Below are 22,247 nucleotides of genomic sequence, written 5' to 3'. Positions count from 1 at the left end.
GCACATTGAGGCCGATTGGCCCACTACCTCGCGAGGTCACATCGTATACCACATCGGAAGAAGCGACATGACTTCCGATACAACATTCGATCACAGCGGTGGCCAGCAAAGGCGATACATATAAATGACGGCCTGGAACGCACCGTATGTGAATCATCAAACAGTCTACAGACATCAATATGCAGTATCGTCTACTCGCTTTGTCCCTCCTCGCCGGCGGAGTGACCGCTTGGCTGCCACAAGATCAGGACCTCGCCGCGTTCAACCAGACTGCTCGATTTGAGCAACTTGGAAAACGCTTCGAGCCTTCTCTGCCAAATGGCGTGACCAAGATCCGTGGTGTCAACTTTGGAGGATGGCTCGTGTCCGAGCCTTGGATGATGAGCAACGAGTGGTATGTCTCCTACGATATTTAACATGCTACGCTCGGCTTCTGACAGCTCTGCAGGAGCAAAATGGGCTGCGGTAGCTCGGCGTCTGAGTTTGATTGCATGAAAGATCATTATACTGGCAGCAACCGAGCGACAGGAAATCAAAAGTTTGCAAACCACTGGAGAGACTGGATCAATCCTGCTACTGTACAATCCGCTCACGATGTTGGCTTGAACACTATTCGTATTCCCATCGGGTACTGGTCATATGCGGCCATCGTCGATACTGCCAGTGAACCGTTCGCGGATCCTGCCCCAATGCTTCAGTATCTGGACGCTGTCGTTCAAAAGGCTGCCGACCTGGGTATGTATGTCATTATCGACCTCCACGGGGCGCCAGGCGGCCAGCAAGAGGACGTCTTCACAGGCCAAAACAACAAGCCAGCCGGCTTCTTCAATGATTATAACTTCGGCCGTGCCCAGAAATGGCTCTCATGGATGACCAAACGCATCCACAGCAACTCTGCCTACTCTTCCGTCGGCACGATCGAAGTCCTGAACGAGCCGGTCTCTAACCACGATGCGAATGGCCGCTACCCAGCACCCGGAGAAGTCCCCGGCTTGATTCAAAAGTACTACCCAGCAGCACTCAAAGCCGTACGTGACGCCGAAGCATCCCTCAACGTCCCAGACAGTAAGAAACTCCACGTCCAATTCATGTCCAAAAAATGGGGCTCCGGCGACCCACGCTCCACCTCCGCAATCCAAAACGATCCCATGACCGCCTACGATGACCACAATTACATCGGATTCGCCCTCGGTAGCACCAGCGACAAGTACTCTCTCATGCACAGCGCTTGCACCGACTCACGAGTCGTTTCCGGACAAGATTTCGCTATTACAGGAGAATGGTCCATGACTTCGGGCGTGGATAAGAATGATGCAGCTTGGTTTAAACAGTGGTTTACGGCGCAGCAGCAACTTTATGAGAAGCCCGGGATGGATGGCTGGGTTTATTGGACTTGGAAGACGGAGTTGAGTAAGTGTAGTCGCTAGAAGGCATCTTCAACTTGCGAAATGCCTGTCTCAGACATCTTTGTACCTCCTACTGACTACTTTTGGCAGATGATCCACGATGGACGTATAGCTATGCGACGTATTTGGGTTATGTGCCGACTGATGCGGCGGGGTTGGAGAAGAATGTTTATCAGGATGTTTGTGCTGGGTATAGATAGATGGAAGATATATCGGTAATGTTGTTTGTATCTGGGGAGATGTGAGCGGGAGTATAATCGTCGTCATTTCAACGAGATACAACTGAACTTGTGCGATGCGCAGATAATTCCATCTTCCCCGAACAGGGAAAGAGTTCCAACGATCAGCCTCGCAGGTCACTCTTGTCTCGACAGCAATTCGATCAGCAGAAATGGAGGCTCACTCTGTTATTGTTCTTATTGTTCGAACCCATCCTTGTTTGCTACTCTCCTTCCAAACCATTTCCCCTTCTTGGCAAAAATGCCACATGCACTTCGTCCTCGCCACGAATTCTTAGGCTTCCTGGAACTTCTCTGATCATCTTTCTGCACAGGCGTCACTTGATACAAAACGTCGCAGACTGGCCACTACCACACAAGATGTGTCGCCCTCTGACAGTAAGCTGTCAGCGCATGACGGGCTACGGTGACCCGATTTGCGACCACTACCTCACACTTCCCAACCACAAGATTCGTTGCTCGAAGCCTGGTACCAGAGAATGCAGAGCGGGATTGACAGATCTGATGAGCTTCCAGAATTCGCCGACGCAGTGTGCTGGTAAGTCCGACTCGAGCCCCTTTCCTTTCGTACGCGCGCAGGGTGTGCTGATTTTGACCCAGGCATCGCAGCGGGTTTCCATCCACAGAGTGAAGCTTGTGAGAGGATTTGCGAGGCTGCTCTGAGGAAGTATGGGTCGACATTGTGGAAGGTCAATAAGGAGGGTAAGCCAAGTGAGGCGGGTTGGAAGGCTTGGCTGGTGAGGTTGTGTGCTGGGTCGAAGGGAGACTGTGAGCAAGAGGTGAAAGCGTTGTTCGTGGGTGATGATGGGGATTGGTGAGCCAGGAGGTAGAACTTACTTCAGGAGATGGAGGGGATGGAGGTCTGGGCAGTGGTGCTCGAGTCGGCGGCGTTCTTGAACTGCTCCAACGTCCTCCAAGGAGGTCGCCTGGTCCTCTTCGCCGTTATGGCCCAGTAAGCGATTCATTCTCCATGGCTCGAACGTATGCAGTTCTGCGCATCTTCTGGTGCTGCTGGCCCGTTGGCTTCACTTCTCACTTTAAGCTTCACATTCACCTCTTATGCACCGCGCGCCAGACCCCAGCAACGCGCGTCTCCACCCGCAGCAAAACAATCGCGGTGATCGTTTTGGCGACAAGCCCAGTCGTGCGCGCAACATAAAAACAAACTTTCTTCCCCCTTCTGCTCTCTTCCTTCTTCCTCGTCACCACAAGACACAACAAAACCGCGCCGACACACCAACAAAATCTCACACTGCAAACAAGACTCCTCTCTCACACACAATCACACACAATCACACCATCAACACCACTCAAAATGTGCGCTCCACTCATCGTCACTTGCGGCTGCGCTCCCCTCGTTGTCAAGCAGAACCGCGCCACCCACTACGTCGTCTGCGAAAACCTCCTCGTCCCGTGCAAGAACGCCGGCGACAGAATCTGCAAGGCCGGTCTCGGCGAGATCGTCGACTTCCAGAACCCGTCCACTGAGTGTGCCGGTAAGTTTCCCCTTTTTTTCCTTCACTTGCTTTTGTTTTTGTTTCTCTGCCAATTTGGCGCGGCGGCGGCGGCGGATGGGTTGGAGATTGAGTGGCTTGGAGTCGAGTTCGAGTGGCGGAGAAAGGAGAGGAGGCTGGGGTGAAGAAAAGGTAACTTGCTTTCTGAGAACAATACTGACTCGGCTTTCTCTGGTAAAAGGCTGCTTAGCCGGCCACTCTCCATACAGCCAGGCCGCCAAGGAGATCTGCGAGGCGTCGCTGAAGAAGTACGCCGAGGCCGTCTACAAGGCCAATGAGAAGAACTTCACCGGCGAGAAGCTCTCCCGCAAGGGCTGGTTCTTCGGCCTGTTCTAAGTCCGCAAAGGCAAGCATTATTCCCCCTTGTTTTCTCTGCTTGGCGGTTACGATGAACGGCAACGAGGTTACAACCGCGGCGCAAAATGGTTGTGAGAGTATTGCAGAGAGACTGACTGGTTGGCAGACACCACACACCCATATGTGCCGAGAGATGGAAGGAAGGACATGCTTGGGTATCATACCTAGGCTAGAAGAGCAGAGCGAAGCTTCATAAACGCTCAATGAAAGTAACGTCACGCTGTCGCTTTGCCTTTCCCTTTGCCATCGTACGTTGGCGCGGGCTTTTCTTCGTCGTCCTCGGAACTCTCGTCCTCGTCCTCGTCCCAGCCGTAAAAGCTCCTGCCACCCCCAGCATTCGACGCTTCCGCTTTGACGCCCTCACTAGAGTCAGAGCTCTCCTCAATATCCTCATCCTCAGTCTCATCCGCCTCGGCACTACTCTCACTTCCAGTCCTCTCCTCCAACAATCCCTCTTTCATAGCCCTGATGACAGCCTCCCTCGTCTTATTCTCCGCATCCTCCTTGCCCTCAACCCACTCCGCATCCAGTCTTCCCCTTGCCGCACCACCCTTGCCGCTCTTAATCTCCTCTTCCCTTCTCTCTGCAGCATCCACAACTTCCTGCCAGCGCTTCTTCCTCTCCTCGCGTTCCTTCTTCTCCATTTCCGGCTTGATGGCAAGATATTCTGCCAGCCTCTTCGCCTCATCCACAGTCCTCAACCTCCTGCCATCGAGGTTGCGATTCGAGGCATTTGGATTCACGTTGCTGTTTCGGTTCTTGCGACTGCTCATGCGACCACCTGCGGCGCGGAGTTGGGAGCCAAAACCGCCTTTGCCACCGCATAGTCTTCGCGACAGGCGCAGGGAGAGAAGAGTGTCGTCCGGAGAGCTGAGGAGCGTGGTGATGGGGGAGTCATTGTGTGGGAGGAGTTGCTTGTTTGAGACGGTTGTGATGAGTAGGTCGTCTCCTGCTGAGGATGGGAGTCGTGACTGGATCGTGTTGTAGATGTCGCTGATGGGAGTTGAGGCCTTGATGGGTAGAGACAGCGTGCGCGGGAGCCCGAGGCCTGCGAAAGTCGCCAGCAGGACGTTTATGGTAGATTCCGACTGAGCCATGTTGTCTTGAACTTTGGAGTGTGCGTCGGTAATGGGTATAAATGCGTCTCGAAGTGGTCTTGTCAGACACGAAGTCAGTCGCAAGGCAGTGTACTTCGTGCCTTAAATCTCAGGCTGCAAAAGTGGGGTCGTCAGTCCCCAGCTTCGTGCAGCCAGCTTCCAGCTTTCGAGCTCTCGCGTTTCCTGCTGGGCACGGGACAGCTTGCTGCATAATAAAGACGCGTGAAACAATTGATTGCCAAGCCACGTTTGTCAACAGGCGATACGAACGTCTTATACTCAGCCAGCTCCATCGACAGATCGGTCGACTCACACATCTGAAGAGAGGGGCATTTGGGGGAGAGCAATGGCCGACGACAAGACAGCAGATGCCAAGCTGGCGAGCGATGTTGCCGACGCTTCGTTGAAAGACCCTGCGATCACTTCTCAAGCTACTGACGATCTCCAAAATGATGACGGAGAAGAAGAGGACGGTGAGGAGGACGGTGAGCAAGAGGCTGCAGGTGGCAGTCCGTCACAAAAGAAGAAGAAGCGAAAGCCTAAGAAGAAGAAGGCTGCCACAACAGAACAGCCACTTGCCAATGTGATCCAGAATAATAAGCCTATCGGGGTACAGGATCTGCCGGCACTTCTCAAACAGCTACAAGCCAACGAGGGAGCCAAGAAGGAAGGCAAGGCACCTGAAGACTACAAATTTTGGAACACGCAGCCCGTGCCAAAGTTCAAGGAGCCCAATCTGCTCCAAACGACCAGCGGAAAAGAGGGTGACCTCGCCGAAGGTGCGATCCTGCCATCCCAGATCTGCAAGGCCAGTGTCAAGCCTGAGCCGGAGAAGCTACTGGATAGCTTCGAGTGGTGCTTGATCGATGTGGAAGACAAGGACGATCTGCAGGAATTCTACGATCTGCTCTACAATCACTACGTCGAGGATACAGATGGTTCTTTCCGCTTCAACTACTCCACGGAATTCCTGAAGTGGGCACTCCAGCCTCCAGGATGGAAGAAGGAATGGCACATCGGCATCCGCACCAAAGCCTCTGCTGATGGCAAGAGGGGAAAGCTTGTCGCTTCGATCACTGGTATCCCAGTCACATTGAAGGTCAGAGGACAAACAGTCAACGCCAGCGAGATCAATTTTCTCGCCATCCACCGAAAGCTGCGGAACAAGCGGCTGGCACCTGTGCTCATCAAGGAGGTCACGCGACGATGCTATCAGAATGATGTCTTCCAAGCACTCTACACTGCTGGAACCCTGCTCCCAACCCCGGTTAGCACATGTCGATATTTCCATCGATCTCTGGATTGGGAACACCTCTACAAGACCGGCTTCAGCCACATGCCTCCTGGATCGACTGAACTCCGGCAAAAGTACAAGTATCGATTGGAGTCCCACACGCAAACTAAGGGCCTGCGACCAATGAAGCCAGCCGATATCCCAGCTGTCAAAGATCTGTTGGTACGCTACACCGAACGCTTTCATCTTCGACAGGAGTTCACCGATGAGGAGATTGCGCACTGGATGTGTTCTGAGACGTCCAAAGGGGTCGTGTGGAGCTATGTTGTAGAGGATGAAGGACGCATCACTGATTTCATTTCGTACTATCTACTCGAGGTAAGCGTGAACGGTGCTCCCTCTGTGCACAGCAAGCTGACACGCTACAGTCTACCGTGCTCCGTGCGTCTAAGAAGGACACGATTCGTGCTGCATACCTTTACTACTACGCCACCGAATCTGCATTCCAAGCTCCGAAGGGACCCAAGGTCAAAGCCAAGGAGTTGCAAGAGAGACTTCAGAACCGTCTGCAAGAGCTCGTGCACGATGTGCTCATTCTTGCTAAGAAGGAGGATTTCCACGTCTTCAATGCGCTCACGCTTCTTGACAACCCCTTGTTCTTAAAAGAGCAGAAATTCGAGCCTGGTGATGGCAAATTGCATTTCTACCTCTTCAACTGGCGGACGCCGACGCTGCCAGGAGGTGTCGACGAGAGGAACAACATCGACACGAGCAAGATGGGCGGCGTGGGTGTTGTTATGCTGTAAACTTAGCGAAAAGTTATGACATTGGCGATAGCATATCGCAAATATGAGTGAATGTGTCGGAATATGACCGTGAGATGATGTAGTCTTTGATGAATCTTTGGTAATCCGTGCAATGACAAGGACGAGAAGCTGCAGGCCACATGCAGCTTGGCGGTGGAGGCGCAAAATGACGTGGTGCGAGAGCGGATACTGCAGTGTTGCGATGAGAACCAAAACAAGTCGTGCTCGCAACATCCCGCATCTCAACACGTCTCCAGTATCGTCCAGGCAGACAGAATAGAGCTTCGCCACGTCGACCGTCCCTTGCGTCAGCATTCGACAACCACCAGCGCGCCTGTTGCCTTCCACTCGGCAGCTCGGAGACTTATCGGGGCAGCCATCGTCTTTAGATCCTCAACCACCTCCACTCCACATCCTTCGCAGGCGAGAGCGCACACCGCACCCCACGACCGCGACTCGAAAAGCTTCCACAACCACAAACCCAATCTCGACCCCGACTACCACCGCCCCTCGTCGACCTTCAACACCGCCTGTGCGCGCAGAACACCGCCATCATGTCGGGCGAGGCGTGGTAAGTCTTGCGCGCCCGCAGCAGTATCTACAACAGCCAAAACAGCTCCTCCACGACCCCCAAAATACGCGCAGAACATCACCACTGACCAAGCGTGTTCTTCTCTCCAGGTTATTCCTCCTCGCAGTCCTTCTCAATGCCGTCAACTTGTTCCTCCAGGTCTTCTTCACCATCATGTACTCCGATCTCGAATGCGACTACATCAACCCGATCGACCTCTGCAACCGCCTCAACATGTACATTGTCCCCGAAGCCGGCATTCATGCATTCCTGACGATCTTGTTCCTCATCAACGGATACTGGTTGCCGTTGATCTTGAACTTGCCTCTGATTGCATGGAACGGAAAGAAGTAAGCAGGACCTTGTCATACAGATGCTTTTGTAGGGCTGCGTGGGAAAAGAGAACGCATTTACGGAGCTACACGAAAGAACGGCACAAGCTAACAGCGCATGCGCATCACAGGATCTTCGAAAACCAACATCTCCTCGATGCAACAGAGATCTTCCGCAAACTGAACGTGCACAAGAAAGAATCCTTCATCAAGTTGGGCTTCCACTTGCTGATGTTCTTTTTCTACCTCTACTCCATGATTGTCGCGCTCATCCGAGACGAAAGTGGGTAGAATCCAAAACAAGCCACTGCAAAACGCATTCTCCCTCTGCGCTTGTCACATCCCCCAACACCAAAGCTCGAACCTGCTTGTTAGTTCTCTGACACTCATGGCTCTTCTTTGCTTAGGCGGAACTTCGGCCAACAACACTCGTCTGCCGCAATAGACGCGAGAAACCCGATGAGAGGAGAATCGAGATCCGAAGCTTTTCCTGGTCGGACAACGCTGCAGAGGGGAGTTGTGATCAATGAAACCGAGAAAGCAGAGGAATCTGGGCTCAGCGAAAGATCAAGAGAAGGAACAAAATCGTGGTGATTTGGATGCATACGCAAAGGAATACAGAAATGGAAAGATCACGACGTGTAAAGGTAATGATATCACTCTCGCATGGCGGGAGGAAAAGCGGCGCATCAATCATGAAATGATACAGATGAGATACGAAATGACTGAGAGACCGACATGTCCTTGGAGAGGCAAATCACCTTTTACTGTGCGCATCGGAGTCAACAGATGTGCGAGATAGAGAGCATTGTTTTTGTTCGGAATTGTATGTTTGTTTTTTCGTCGCACGTATCACGATATACCCCTCGATCAGGAATCAAGAATCATCATTTCGTTGTACAAGAGGGCGCGAACACTGTTCTTGTGCAAAATGCAAAGCGTTCTCATGCTACCAATGTCGGTGGCTAACCTGGACCGTTGCGAAAAGAATCTTCACGTGGTACCGACGAGACTGAAGGTATCGCAACTTCGATTGCAAAGGGCAGTAGCGTCTACTCCAGCCTTCGGAGGTGATGCTGAGATGACCGATTCCCCCTAAGTTCTAGTATTCTTGCCTCGCGACGCCTCCCTCAAGCTCCCACTTCGCTAATCTTCCCAGATTCTGTCCCGAATTCCTCACAATACACAATCTTCCGTTCTCTTCCCCATTCTTCTTCCAATCCTCTAAAACCTTGCTCAGCAATAGATTGCCTACCCCTGTTCCTCTCCCTTCACCCAAGTTCAGGTTTCCCGTTGTCACGAAGCCGATCAGATCTTCTTCTCCGGGACATTCGGGATATGAGTCTTCATTTGCACGGACGCCTTGGACGAGAGATTGGGCCAGGTGTCGTTGGACGAGGTATGCGGGAGCGTCTTTCGGAAGCGGAGGCGGGAGTGAGTTCTTGGGGCCAGATTGACGGGGTTTGTTGTTGGGATGGAGGGCCAGCCAGGCTTTGCGGAGTGCTGAAGACGTTGATGGAAGGCGGTAGATGCGAGCGCAGGTTTGTGGGGTGCCGCGTGTGAGGCAGTGGAGAGATATTGTTATCGTGGGGTTGAGGAGGGCAGAGGGAATGGTTGGCTCCGGTGGCATTGCACGGAGTAGATGTGAGGCCTCGGAGGAAGGAATAGAGGTTATGAGTGGGGTGTCTTGACTCTCCGCTGTTGTAGGCGCAGGCAGCGGCTGTACTGCAGCGGCAACGGCATCGGGCATGGCAGTATCGTCACCTGTGCTCTCTTCGACTGTGTTGAGAGAGGCTTCTTTTTGTGGCCCAGTGAGCAGCCTCTCCCAGTCGCAAGCCCATCCGAGCCCAATCTCTCCTTTAACGCCGACACCAGCCTTAACGACATCCCAGTTCACGCGCTTACTCTTTGGACGACGAGCCCACTGGTCCTTTCTCTGTTCTGCTTGCTCCCTTTCCCACTGCCGACCAGCCTTCGTTCCAGGATAATCACCAGGGAACCAAGGTTGATTGGTCTCGAAGGCTAGCTGGCGTTTTTCGTCGAGTCCTCCAAAACGTGGTTGGCCTCCGGTTGAAAGTGGATAATACATGATGCTGTACCACACAGGCTGAACACACTTCCACGGCAGAAGCACAGTCCACGAACTCACCCTAGACTTGCTATTCGTGTTGGAATAGACAATTGTAGGGATTGAGGGGTCACTGGGCAGGAGTTCCGGGAATTGACCAGGCACAGTAGTGGTCTTACGTCTGTTGATTGACTTCTGGGTCGGCAAAGCAGAAGAGGCACATTGTCGAGCTCGTCGGTCAAACAGTCTTGACGACATGTGCTCTGCCTCAAGAGGCCAGACCGCTGATAGCTCGAGAAGCCGTTGCTGAGCATCTGGTGTTTGCGGCAGCTTGATAGGTCGTGGTGGATGATGCAGTCGTGGGTCTTGCACGTCCAGTCCGATAACTACATCGCGTGGTAGAAGAGCCAGATCCGTCAAGCCTACTAGGGCGTTCCACGTTTTTGCAGGTTCAGTGATAGCTGCGTTCGTTGTTGCAGAAGGCCAGAGAGCGCCCAATAGCGCCTCCGTTGCACCTGGGCCTGTGATTTCTATGCTTCCAATCTCGTAGCGCAAGTCTTCGACACTGATTTGAGGTTTTGCCACTTTAGCCAGCCTGACTACCTCTTCCCACAGTTGCAGAAAGGCAGCGGGATGTATTCTGATAAGGGCTGTCCGGAGGAGCTTTGAATTCGCCTCTGCTGAGTCGAAGTCTGTCTTAGCTGCTTGTGGCGACCACAATACAGTCACTGGAGCTATCGGCTTGTGCGGTGCTTCACGTTCGAGGACGAACCCGTTAAATGCTCGTGACCCTTGTCGCCATCTTTCAGACTGTGGGCTCCAAGGATCGCTACCATTAGCCTCCGAGCTCAGGCGAAGAGCCTTCAGTACACCTTCAATGCTCCGTTGCTGCCCACAGAGGCTGATAGTCGCCATATAACTCATGTCCCAAGCGACTGCTCCCCGCTCGTTGGCAGATCTGTGCGTGGGACGATAGCTCTTTGCAGTAGGTGTTAGGGGTATTGAAAATCGCCATAACGCCTCCTTCGGTGCAGTCATACGAGCTCTCTTTGCATGGAACATGTGCGTTGGCAGCCAGGTCTTGTCAATTTGACGCTTGCGGAATCTGGCCTTGGGTTTGGGAGGTGTGGCCAGTTTGACTTTCTTGACTTTTGCTGTGCGGGTCTTTACAGCAGTTTCATTCGCTGTGTCTGGCACATTTGCGTTTGGAAGAGGCCGCACAGTGACTTTCTCCTCTGTCTTACCGTCTTTGGATGCTTTTCTTTTCGCACCCAATGCGCGCAACTTCTTTACTGTCTCGAGACGCAATCGCATATGTCTTGTTGGCTTGCGGGTCTTGGAGCTTACAGTAGGGGTATTGTCTTCCACCATCTGCCTATCATCAGCATACAGTGCACAATCAGGATCGTTCCCCGCCCCTTGCCCGACATCAGTTGAACATTGACCTACCTCCCTCTTTGCTCGCGGCTGCAGCCGCTTCGGCACACGCTTGACATTGTGACTCGCCGTTCGTCGTCTCAAGTCTCGGGGCACTTGTTGGAATGCTCGCTTCGTCAAGGCTTGCTTACTCCTCGACATGCCCTCTTCTAGGGCTCTGATTTCATACTCGCGAGATTTGACAAAAGTATCGACGTCTAGCTGGCCATTTTTGAACGCCTTGGAGGACGTTTGAGTTGCCAGCACCCGCATATCTCGTTGCTTGGAGCGATGGTCGTTCCTTGGTCTCTTGTTGTCTTTCTTTCCATTATTGGCGTTGGTAGGCGGATCTTTGCGCTTCTTTGAGCCTACATCGACTTTCGCAGCTGGTCTGGCCGAATTTTGCTTCGGCATGGCCGTGGTCATCACTGTCTCTTCTCTTCAGTGATCGAAGGTTGTCATGGCTTTGCAATGCTTGTCGTGGCTGGCTTTCTGTGCGGAATGACATGGAGTGAATACAATTGCTGCGCTCGTCACCGAAGTATGTGCCGTCGTGAAACTTTGGTGACGTGACTTCGATTTTTGGCCACCGCGTCTTCGCGACTCGACTCGACGCGTCGCGACCTCCCACTACACCCCTTCTGCCTTCTTGTCGAAAACATACCCCGACACAGCCCAACGACATGGAGACGTCATCATCGCCACCGGTGTCGCCGCCCCAGAGACGTCGGAGGTCTGCATCGGATGCGGGGGACACGGACACAGAATCACAGGCCAGCAAGCGGCGGCGGTTCGACGACAATGAGGAGCATCACGAGGATGAAGAGGAGGTGCCTCCAGAGGTGTGCATATATGATGCAGTCAATTTGGGCCTCGAGTCTTGACTAACAACTCAGCAGTCAGAAGGAGACATCCTCCCAGACAGCTACAGACGCTCACCGAAAGGCAAGCAACGAGCCCGTGCCACACCGAGCGAGCACACACAGCAAGAACATAAGCCTGGTTCGATTGTTCGAATTTCGATGAGGAACTTTGTCACGTACACAAACGCCACCTTCCATCCGGGGCCGAACCTCAATATGATAATTGGACCAAACGGTACAGGGAAGAGCACCCTGGTCTGCGGCATATGTTTGGGTCTCGGTTGGAAGCCAGAGCATTTGGGTCGGGCTAAGGACATCAGCGAATTCGTCAAGCACGGATGCAAGGAGGCTGTCATTGAGATCGAGCTCAAGGCGGACCCTACGCGACAACAGACGAACCCCATCATTGGCTGCAAGATTACTCGTGATGGAAGTGGTCGAAACAACCAGGAGAAAAAGACTGCTTTCAAGATCGACGGCAAGACAGTTTCCAACAAAGCTGTGCAAGAATTCGTGCGAAGCTTCTCTATTCAGGTCGACAATCTGTGCCAGTTTTTGCCTCAAGATCGGGTCGTCGAGTTCGCGGCGTTGTCTCCTATCGATCTGCTTGTGCAGACGCAAAGGGCTGCTGCACCATCCTACATGTCCGAATATCACGAAGACCTCAAGAAGTGGCGAAAGGAAGAGAAAAGGCTGCAGGATGACCAGCAGAATCTAATCGAAGACCTGAAGAAGCTCGAAGATCGTCAAAGAGCCCAAGCCAACGATGTGGAGCGCATGCGAGAGCGCGAAGTGGTCAAAGAAAAGCTTGCATTGTTGAAAAAGTTCAAGCCAGTCAGTGAATTCAACGAATTGAGGAGGAAGCACACTGAAGCAAAGGCTGCCGCCAAAGATGCCGCCAGAGAGCTGCGACGGCTCGAGCAGCAAATCCAGCCCAACATGCACGCAGTCAATGAGAAGCAGGAGTACCTCAACACAGTTGAGCGCTTCCTCAAATCCAAGGAGCGAATGGTGTTGCATGGTGTCGACATAGTTAGCAAGCTGCAGCAGAAATTCGACAACATTGGAAAGAAGGTCACAGAATGTGACGAAGAAACCAAGGCGGAGAATGCGAGCGCGACAAAGGCCAAATCAAATGTGCTGACACAGCAGCAAAATATTACAAGCATTAAGAATGCAATGGCCAGCCCTCCTCCTGCGTTCGATGCCGCGGAAATGAATCAACAGGTCACAGAAATGAGCCGGCGGATTCGCACACTTCAGGAAGAGCAGAGTGCAAACCACGATTCAATGGGGGAGCTGAAAGAGTCGGCTCAGCAGCGTAAACGAATGATCGAGGCGGAGCAGGAAAAGCAGACTCATTTGCAATCGCAGGCTGGCAAATTGGAGAGCAAGCTTTCCAGCGTATCTCAATCGTCAGCCGATCTCTGGAAATGGATCCAAGCTAACCAGGACGGCAAATTTCACAACAAGGTCTATGGGCCACCCATGATCGAATGCTCTGTGCAGGGCTCACGGAACGCGGACTGGATCGAGGCTGTGGTTGGCGTGAGCGAACTCAAAGCATTCACAGTGACGGACCCGCGCGACTTCAAAACACTGTCCCATCAGGCGTACCAGGTTATGAAACTCACCGATGTGAACATTCGCTCGGCGACCCAGGGCTTGGACAAGTTCCCAAAACCTGAGATCTCAACTGAGGACATGACACGGATGGGCCTGGACGGATGGCTATTGGACCTGGTAGAAGGACCAGAGCCAGTTTTGGCCATGCTTTGCGACGGCAGGAATGTACATAGGACCGCGTTCTGCAACCGCGACACGTCAGAGCAACAATTCGAGCTGCTCAAGAGATCGGCGCTTGGCGCTTGGGTCACGCCCGCTAACCATTACCAGATCGTTCGTCGATCAGAGTACGGCGACGCGGGTACTTCTACCAAGGTAGCCCAGCTGAAGAAGTCGAGGTTCTTGACCGATGCTCCTGTAAGCACACAAGCCGAGGAGGAGAGCAACGCCAAGATCAGAGAACTGCGAGGTGAACTTGACCACATCAGACAAGAAATGGAAGGGCTGAAACTTCGATACGGTCAACTTCGTGACGAAGAGAAGAAGCTGACTGATCAATCGCAAGCCATCAAAGATGAAAAGGCAAAGTTACAGCAACAGAAATCGGCATTCGATGGACTTCCAACCAAACTGGCAAGCACCGAGGCACGTCTCGCAGAGTTACAGGAACAATTGTCACAGCACGACGGCCGGAAATGGGAAATTTCGCAGAAGCAGATGCAGCTGATTATGGATCAGGGCCAGGTTGCGCTTGATCATGGCAGGGCGATCCGCAATCTGGAATCGTTCCAGGAACAGGCGATAAGAGTGGAGATCAATCGCATAGAAGCCACTTCCGATCTCGACCAACTGAAGGCTCGTAACGAAGCGGATCTCAATCGCTTGCAGGCCGCACAGCAGAAAAGCGAGAGCGCGAAGCAGGAGAAGGAGGAGCTTATGAGACTTGGCGTCCAAAAACAACGAGAATGCGTGGCTATCTCCAACGAGATGGGCGAGTTGACAGATCTGCAGGAAGAGGTTCATACTTTGGTCCTTGGATTGGAACCCACCGCGCTCGAAACGGAGATCACGTCTGTGGAGGCATCCCTGGACTTGCTCGCAGGCAACGGGAACGCCAACCTGATCAGAGATTACGGAGAGCGCGCAAAGAAGATCGATGACAAGCGTGCTCGTCGCGACACCTTAGAGGAGGAATTGGAGGAACTAGGTGCCAAGATTCGCGATATCCGAAGCAGGTGGGAGCCACAGCTTGACGAGCTCATTCGGCAAATATCGGACGCCTTCGCTGAAAACTTCGCGCGCATTCAGTGTGCGGGCGAGGTTGGTATTGACAAGCAGGACGACTTTGCTGAATGGGCTATCCAGATCAAGGTCAAGTTCAGGTATGTGTATTATCTTTCTTGCAAGTGTGAAGCTCAAACTAACAAACTTGCAGGGAGAATGAGCAGCTTCAAGTTTTGGATTCACACCGTCAATCTGGAGGAGAACGCGCAGTCTCGACAATCTTCTACCTCATGGCACTTCAGAGCATGGCACGAGCACCATTTCGAGTCGTCGACGAGATCAACCAGGGTATGGATCCGCGAAACGAGAGGCTGGTTCACTCGCGCATGGTCGATATCGCTTGCGCCGAGCACACCTCGCAATACTTCCTCATCACGCCCAAACTTCTCAACAATCTCAGATACCATCCGAACATGAAGGTCCATTGCATAGCGAGTGGGGAGTACATGCCTGACAAGACGGATCAGCTGGACACGTTTGAAAATCTGGCTCAGGTTGCGTTGAGAGTGAAGGGTGGTGGCATCATGACCTGAATGCTTCATAAATGCTCTGCTTGTGTTCTGGATTATGGCTGGGGTCGTAACCGATAGGAACAGAACGATACCGATGGCCACAGCCCAGTCGCTGTTGATCCTACGAAGTCACGACAATTTTTAATCTCTTCTTTAGGCTTCAGCCGAACTCCCGCGGCCCCTTTCTACAGTCTGCCATATGCATACGCAGAACGGGAAGGGTAATGTTCAACAAGCTTCAACGTGCTGGGATTCGACGCCGAGGGCTCTACTGTATTTTATAACTTCGCTGACTGTGCGGAGTGTTTCCCCGTATAACAAGCTTCAAGTGTCGGAGCTTGACTCGCAGGGCGATGAATCGCGGGTCGATCCCCATACGCCTATGAGGCATTGCAAAGCGCTGGCGTTCTGTGTTTCACGTGTCGGACTCTCGCCCGAACCTTATGCATGTGGCCTGTGATGTTCCCGGCGCTTTGGTTCTCAGCCACTGTACAACTTTGCTATTCGGTCCTGCCGGGGGTTGTCAATCTTGATGTTTCTTGCTGATTGTGGGCACTTCTCACAGTGGTCAACGCATGTCAGATTGGAGGACCACTGCGTTTGGGCATGGAGGTCAACAACGATTCAAGGACTTCTTCGTCGTTTCACAATGCAAGCGACAGCATCAGCGTTAGCAAACAGTCATAGGATGCTGAGTGTGCCCTAAGTGATAGCACCTGGAGTCTAGTATTTCTTGAACTCTATTGGCTCTTGAACTCTATACCATAGCATCATTTCTCGCGGCGGTGTGCACATCTCAGATTAGAGGGCCAGTGTATGTACGCACGGAGGACTGCAATGATCCAAGGACTTTGTCGTTGTTTCACGCCGCAAGCGACCGGACAAAGGGTTGTCAACAGATACTGAATGATGTGTGCCTTAAGTGGTAGCTGTTGAATCTAGTTTCTTCAGTTACTGATCTTCAACACAATACGAAGTTATACGAAGTGGCATGAGATGTGTTCCTTGCATAACGAAGATCTTAGGGTTCGGACGCGTGAACTGGGGATTCCCTGAATTTTGATGGCGATCAAAATCGCACGCCACTCGCAGCGTTCATCTGTACCATGTGGATGAATAATAGATGCAGTCACCTACGGAGGTGGCACAGCTATTATTGCTGCACGCACGCGAGTTACACGCGGCGAATACGATGTACCTAAAATGGTCGTCTTGGTCGACACTTGCATGAGAGCTACTGCGTGACATCTTGGTTCGTTTTGGAGCTAGGAGCTAGAGGCTATGAAAGCCGATTTTGTCGCACCTACCATAGTAAGAGTCTGTCGCGCAAGAGCATGAATGTCGTCCGAGCCTCAATATTGCATCGTCTAAAGTATGTTAGTGAATGATGGGAGCAACGTCGTGTCGAAGAGCTTGGTATCTCGCCGAAATACGGATATACTCGGGTGTGTTCGGCAAAAGTGGCTTGCTTTCGCCAAGACAAACTTTGAGCCACCAGAGATGGATCATAAGGCTATTCCTTGTAGTCAACCTACTGTTAGTCAACGCGATCCATGGCTCGAGAGTCTAGCATGGCTGTATTGCAAGAGAGGTACAGCAGCCGTCCCCGGCCGCCAGCCGGTGTCAGATCGATGAGCAGTGGGTGGTGGACATGGTCACCCGTCGAATATTCGGTTTTGAAGAGAGGCGAATTGAGCGCAAAAGGGAGGAGCTCACTCCTAAACCGACTCGGCAACGTCGACAGCTCCACCGCGAACATAATGACAGCGGATCAGAGCGCAAGCATTAACACCATGTGGATCCAGGAAAGTAGTTTTACCGACGTCGCTGAAACATACTGACATTTCCTTCCTCATCACCAACAAGAACAACTCGTCGCAAAATCTGGTCGGCACACGCTGTTCCCAGCGCTGTGGTGTCTTCCAAGTCTTCCAAGCTCGAGCGCAACTGTTTCCAGATCGAGATGTACCGGCTGCGGGGAGCATCGGCGGACCATGCAGTGGTGGCTTTCTTCAGACGGCAATGATCTGTCTTTTGAGTATATGGGGACCGGAATATAAGCAGGTGCGATAGTGGCATGGAATGGAAGAGCCGACGCCACCTGCAATGCTGACACATGCTCTTGCAGCGTTGCCATTCGCTGCCGAAGAGTTCTAACACGATTTGAAATGCAGTAACGGCAGTGGAGGTCTACTGTGATGCCTGTCATAAAACACCCTGCGAGCGTGCGCACGGCTCGGCACTGGACTATCAGAAGTGAATTGGAGCTGCAAGAGCAACCGCATGCCGTGTGCCTATGTCGCAAGCACCAAAGTAAGGTACTCCCTCTTTCCTGCGCTGCCCGTTATCGGACGCCTGAAGACCATCGGTTGCCAGATGCAGCTTCACATGCAATGCGCAGATCAGATCGTCCGTCGTCCGATCTACCACGATGTTGGGATGCCCTATCGCGGATCTTGCGCTTATTAGTGTCCCTCGCCCACTTGAGACCGCTCATTGTCCTGGCATGGGTGGCTCGAAAGTTTCCGAATGGTGAAGCCGAATTACATCTCCTCCGGTATGCGGCTCCCACATTGTCTTCCGGGAGCGCGAAGTCGTTAATTGGGAAGGTGGAGTGCGAATTTGATCGTGGAAACAGCCCAGGATCGTCAGCGCATAAAAGGTTCCAAGACCGCCTGGCAACGTCCGAGCCAAATGACTCGGTGCACGGTACATAACCTTAACACGACAAGTATTTCATCTATCTCACGTGGCTGGAAGGTTTCCTGCATCAACCGATGAAATCATGCTTGGTGAGCTCTTGGCAGCGAAGCTCACATCTCCGGAAAATAACTTCGAATTGCCAGAACCTACGTGTCGTCAGCTGCGCAGCGGTCGGCTTGCGCTACTGTGATTTTGGAATTACTGGTGAAGCCAGCTATGAGCTGAACGTCTCGCAGACGCCACCGAGCAAGATAAGCTCCATCCACCGGGAATGCGGCATGTGGACAGCTGCCAGCCAAGATTAATCTCAAATCTAAACCCCGCCAAATCGTCCAACGCCACGTCTTGTCCATGTGCAGCAGCTGCTAGACGCTTCCTTGCGGCGGTACTACGGAGTACACGAAAGTGAACCACGAGACGAGCGGAGGGATCGACATCAGGAGCTGAGGTTCGCTGCGACATCCTTCAGTCGCCGAGCACATCTGTCAGATCTGCTGGCAGTTCATTCAGAACGAGCCTGGCATACCTGAAGGACACGCAACCTGCCGCTAGCGTCTGGACAAGGCTTTAGAGGAACCGAGATAAGAGCCAATCCCTCGAGTGAGGTTTTCCATTCAAGCGCAACAAGAACACAAGCGAAGCACTAAACGATTGTCACGCTCCCCCCGGGCTTCCGGCACCGAGCATGCTGAATGACAAAGACAAACCTAAGCACGGCGCTGCGGTTCACAGGCTGTGTGAGGTTCGTTAGGAGGTCCGGACAGGGCTGGGAGGTGAAGGTAAGGTCTCATGTGGCCAGTCGTAGATGCATTGTTTGAGTGGCCGGTCACAGTATCGTATTCGATGACTAGCAACGTCGTCTCAGATTAGCGACCGTTCTTGCTCGACTTGAAGCTCGACAGCGTTCGCGACACGCCAACCCATGTGTAGGAGCTCCTTTTGTGGACATCAAACCATGAAGACGTTAAGATTTACGTTACGTTCGCCGATTCTAGCGCTGGCCTGAGCCGCCTAACAGATCAGAAAAACGCCTCCGTCGACATGGATCCTGGCAGGCGTCAAACACCCCTTCTGCGCTCATACATTGGCGCAATCAGGGTAGAGGCTCACGAGCTAATGACGCCACGCTTGTTTCCACAGCGTCACTGATGATTGTGGATCACTCGATGACAACGCCTCAACAATATGCGCCCACTTCGAATAACCTGCCTCGCCACTACGCTCGGAATCCAGTCCGTCACCGGTTGATGCGGCACGTTCAGCCTACACCTGCAGTAGGCTGTCCAACTGCGCCGGACTTTTAACTCTGTTCGGACACGTTCTCTTTCGGCATCAGAGTTCTGTGCCTCTAGTGTCTCTAGGAAGAGCTTTAATCTGTCATCAAAAAGTCATTGGTCACACGTACCAGTGACCTCACTGCACACTGCAGCCATTCCTCACAGTCGTGCGCGAGTGCTCTAGCGCGACCAGGTCTCTGGGAACGCCACACTGGAACTGCGACTATTCGGCACTAATTGACTCGAGAGGCACTTCTTCTAGGCGGGATCTTCCAATACACCAACGGGGCACGCGGCGCTGCATACAACTAAAAGGCTTGTCGGACAGATATTGTCACACCACCCGCATTCGCATCGGCACCACCGTGCCTGCAGAAGGCGAACTGCCACTGAAACCACCAATGACTGTGCTTGTCTTGCCTGCGCGGTAAACTCATAATTTTCGAAGGACCGGGGTCTCTGGACGGTCGCTGCAACTTTAGCGTTGTACTACTCTCGTCATGGCTTCAGATCTGCCTCAGCATGGCTCTGCACAATCCGATCCAAGGCGGGAGGGTGATGCAGTCGCAGCTCCTCTGGAATATCATTCGCAGACCCACGCCAATGTATCCTTTGCGTCGGGAACCCCACAACCGCCTGGACTACTGAACAGGAAGAAGCAGAGATCGTCCAAAACAAAGACCGACAAAATAGTCACCAAGTCCATCTCCACACCACATCTTCGAGACACCATCATGTCAGAATCGGAGGCCGACAAGAAGAGGAACAAACTTGGTTACCAGAGGATATCGATCGCTTGTGGTACGTTACGTGTTCTCATCCTGCAAGCTCCATCATCCAGCCGTGTCTGGACGGCACGCGCCACCGTACATCCCGCTCGTGCAAGTACTATGTTGACACTAAGGCAGCTCACTGCCGTCGTCGTAAGAGCAGATGCGTCGTCGCAGAGGATGACCCCGAACAGAGATGTAACAACTGCATACGTTTGAAGAAAGAATGCGTCTTCTATCCCGTCGACCAGCAGGCCGTCATTGATGCGCGATCGGACAGTTCTAGCAAGACAAACATTCCCTCCGCGCCCTCGTCGGCGGTTTCGACATCACCACTGCAACCAGGAGGCGTGCGAGGCTTCGATCAGCACGCGTTCAATACAAACTATCCGCCCACAGCACTGCCGCCGCCAGTATCAACTGCTTATCAGGGAGTTCCTCTTGTCCCAAGCACAGGCGTTCCGACGCAAGGTATTACCACAACTCTTTGCCCTTCATGCGTGCACACTGATGATTTACAGGCTATTCACCGCAAGATTATTCGTTCCAGGGCCCAGCTCAACCAGCCTCGCAATGGGGACCGCCCGACGCCGCAGCCCAGAGCCGGCAAGCACCGGTAGCGCGCACTCCGAACGCTCAACGATCGTTTCCGCGATACAATTCCATACCAGCTCCGGACGTCGCGCCATTCCCTGGGCCTGAGCCTTACGAGCAGCTTCCTTCAAACGCATCGCAGATGGCATATGGGGGATACGACGGGCACGTGCAGCAGCCTCCGCAGGCCTGGCAGCATCAACCTCAGGCCGGGAGGCCAATGCAGTATTCAAATTACCCACAGCACTACTCGACGTATCAACAGTCCCCCCAGCTACAGAATGACTACCACCGGCCGCAAGCTATTCCAGTTTCTACCAATCCCATGATGCCGATGCCAGCCTCTGTACCTTCCCACGGCCAACAACATTATGTGGTGCACCACGGCCAGCGCAGTGCAAGCGCCCCTGGAACCCCGCAAATGCCGTATCCTGTTGCTCATCAGGTTCCATGGTATCCCTCAGCTCCGTCCCATTCGCCAGCACACGACCAACCGCGCAAGCTACCAAGTAATTATCCGCCTCCTGGAGGTTTCGGCCCTGGATAGGCCGCCGAGCGCTTGTAATTTCCTTTCATCTGATCAGAAGGGCTCATGGATGGGAGCAGCGAGCCTTGTTTCGTCGTAATGCGAGGCCCAGGGGTAAGAGAATGCCGGCAACACATATTGGATTTGGCGAGAAATGGACGCCGATCCAGGCCAGTGGGGAGCAGAGCATGGCTTACACCGTGGGATAGGGACACTTTCGGTGCCATAACACCAGTTACGTTGACATTTCGCCACATCACGTCCATCCGCGGAGGCTTTTGGGCAATGCGAATACTGCAAATGGAACAGCGTGAGGAGCAAGACTGGACGTCATCTCAACACTGTCACACATTTGCTTCGCACCACAAGGACTGATGCGTAGTGGCCAAGGAGAAATGCGTGGCCGCCACGCTCGACATACGAAGACAGCCGTCATAGTATGCGACAGTTCCGGGATGGTATATGGAGTCTGGTAATGGAGGCACATCTGTCCACCACTCATGCTGGGGTCGGTTCTTCCTGTGAGGCTCTGCAGCTCGGCAAGAAGTCCAGGATGACAACGACTGGACCACCGTGCTCCCAAAGCCGAGAGCAGTGTTTTACCTGCATGGAGACCTTCCGGACCGGGATACGTGCCCTAGTGGTGGAGGCGGCCCAGCAGCTTCAACCTCTTATCGTTACATCTGTAGACGCGAGGCAAGGGAGCTTCTATATTTTTGGAAGTTCTCTACGAGTGCCGGATCCACAGTACCATCATTTTTACGTTCGCTCTTTTCTTTCCTGCGATTTTTATGGCTGGATTAACCGCGGACCTCCACATACATGGCCTGATCTCAGATCTACCAAGATCGCCAAGCGAGGATGGCCTCTTCGGCCGCTGCCACCAGGTGTTCGGGCATGGGCACATGAGGAGGTGCTCCTTGTTACTACCAGCTCAGGATGTGGCATCTGGAAAAACACTGCCGCGTACTGCTTGCCGCCAATTTTCGGTCCACTATGTTGGAAGACCTCGTATCGAGTACTGGTCAGATACAAGTATGCACGAATTTCGGCAACGAATTTCTTGCAGGTATGCAACTTCATATGCGCTACACATTCCTCTGCCATTGGAT

General features: G+C 53.0%; 8 protein-coding genes across 10 annotated transcripts; 6 read left to right on the top strand and 2 right to left on the bottom strand.

Moving 5' to 3' along the window:
* Positions 1-179: 179 nt before the first annotated feature.
* CKM354_000280100 (uncharacterized protein) lies at positions 180-1,606 on the top strand (the record flags this gene model as incomplete). The annotated part of the gene is made up of 3 exons (XM_044797970.1): positions 180-394; positions 449-1,410; positions 1,497-1,606. The coding sequence occupies 3 exons, from the start codon at positions 180-182 to the stop codon at positions 1,604-1,606; spliced, it is 1,287 nt and encodes a 428-aa protein (XP_044653905.1).
* A 1,354-nt stretch (positions 1,607-2,960) lies between these two features.
* CKM354_000280000 (uncharacterized protein) lies at positions 2,961-3,495 on the top strand (the record flags this gene model as incomplete). Its single annotated transcript, XM_044797969.1, has 2 exons — positions 2,961-3,141; positions 3,341-3,495. 2 exons carry the CDS (start codon positions 2,961-2,963, stop codon positions 3,493-3,495), a joined length of 336 nt encoding a protein of 111 aa, XP_044653904.1.
* Positions 3,496-3,731: 236 nt separating this feature from the next.
* CKM354_000279900 (uncharacterized protein) lies at positions 3,732-4,613 on the bottom strand (the record flags this gene model as incomplete). Its single annotated transcript, XM_044797968.1, has 1 exon — positions 3,732-4,613. One exon carries the CDS (start codon positions 4,611-4,613, stop codon positions 3,732-3,734), a length of 882 nt encoding a protein of 293 aa, XP_044653903.1.
* Positions 4,614-4,959: 346 nt separating this feature from the next.
* Positions 4,960-6,653, top strand: CKM354_000279800 (glycylpeptide N-tetradecanoyltransferase NMT1; the record flags this gene model as incomplete). The annotated part of the gene is made up of 2 exons (XM_044797967.1): positions 4,960-6,225; positions 6,276-6,653. 2 exons carry the CDS (start codon positions 4,960-4,962, stop codon positions 6,651-6,653), a joined length of 1,644 nt encoding a protein of 547 aa, XP_044653902.1.
* A 554-nt stretch (positions 6,654-7,207) lies between these two features.
* On the top strand, positions 7,208-8,001 carry CKM354_000279700 (uncharacterized protein; the record flags this gene model as incomplete). 2 transcript variants are annotated; one of them, XM_044797965.1, is made up of 4 exons in its annotated part: positions 7,208-7,224; positions 7,335-7,574; positions 7,688-7,839; positions 7,964-8,001. In XM_044797965.1, the coding sequence occupies 4 exons, from the start codon at positions 7,208-7,210 to the stop codon at positions 7,999-8,001; spliced, it is 447 nt and encodes a 148-aa protein (XP_044653900.1). The 2 variants fall into 2 exon arrangements, with proteins under 2 accessions (XP_044653900.1, XP_044653901.1); XM_044797966.1 differs by lacking the exon at positions 7,964-8,001 and having other exon boundaries at positions 7,688-7,847.
* Positions 8,002-8,658: 657 nt separating this feature from the next.
* Positions 8,659-11,466, bottom strand: CKM354_000279600 (ribonuclease P/MRP protein subunit POP1; the record flags this gene model as incomplete). Its single annotated transcript, XM_044797964.1, has 2 exons — positions 8,659-10,995; positions 11,074-11,466. The coding sequence occupies 2 exons, from the start codon at positions 11,464-11,466 to the stop codon at positions 8,659-8,661; spliced, it is 2,730 nt and encodes a 909-aa protein (XP_044653899.1).
* Positions 11,467-11,723: 257 nt separating this feature from the next.
* On the top strand, positions 11,724-15,286 carry CKM354_000279500 (the record flags this gene model as incomplete). 2 transcript variants are annotated; one of them, XM_044797963.1, is made up of 3 exons in its annotated part: positions 11,724-11,870; positions 11,940-14,851; positions 14,905-15,286. In XM_044797963.1, 3 exons carry the CDS (start codon positions 11,724-11,726, stop codon positions 15,284-15,286), a joined length of 3,441 nt encoding a protein of 1,146 aa, XP_044653898.1. The 2 variants fall into 2 exon arrangements, with proteins under 2 accessions (XP_044653898.1, XP_044653897.1); XM_044797962.1 differs by having other exon boundaries at positions 11,724-11,882.
* A 4,459-nt stretch (positions 15,287-19,745) lies between these two features.
* On the top strand, positions 19,746-21,156 carry CKM354_000279400 (uncharacterized protein; the record flags this gene model as incomplete). The annotated part of the gene is made up of 3 exons (XM_044797961.1): positions 19,746-20,046; positions 20,154-20,486; positions 20,537-21,156. 3 exons carry the CDS (start codon positions 19,746-19,748, stop codon positions 21,154-21,156), a joined length of 1,254 nt encoding a protein of 417 aa, XP_044653896.1.
* Positions 21,157-22,247: the final 1,091 nt, after the last annotated feature.

This window comes from Cercospora kikuchii (assembly GCF_019650295.1).
Source record: "Cercospora kikuchii DNA, contig_00002, whole genome shotgun sequence".
Classification (NCBI taxonomy): Eukaryota; Fungi; Ascomycota; class Dothideomycetes; order Mycosphaerellales; family Mycosphaerellaceae; genus Cercospora; species Cercospora kikuchii.
This window is presented reverse-complemented; position numbering and strand designations above follow the sequence as displayed.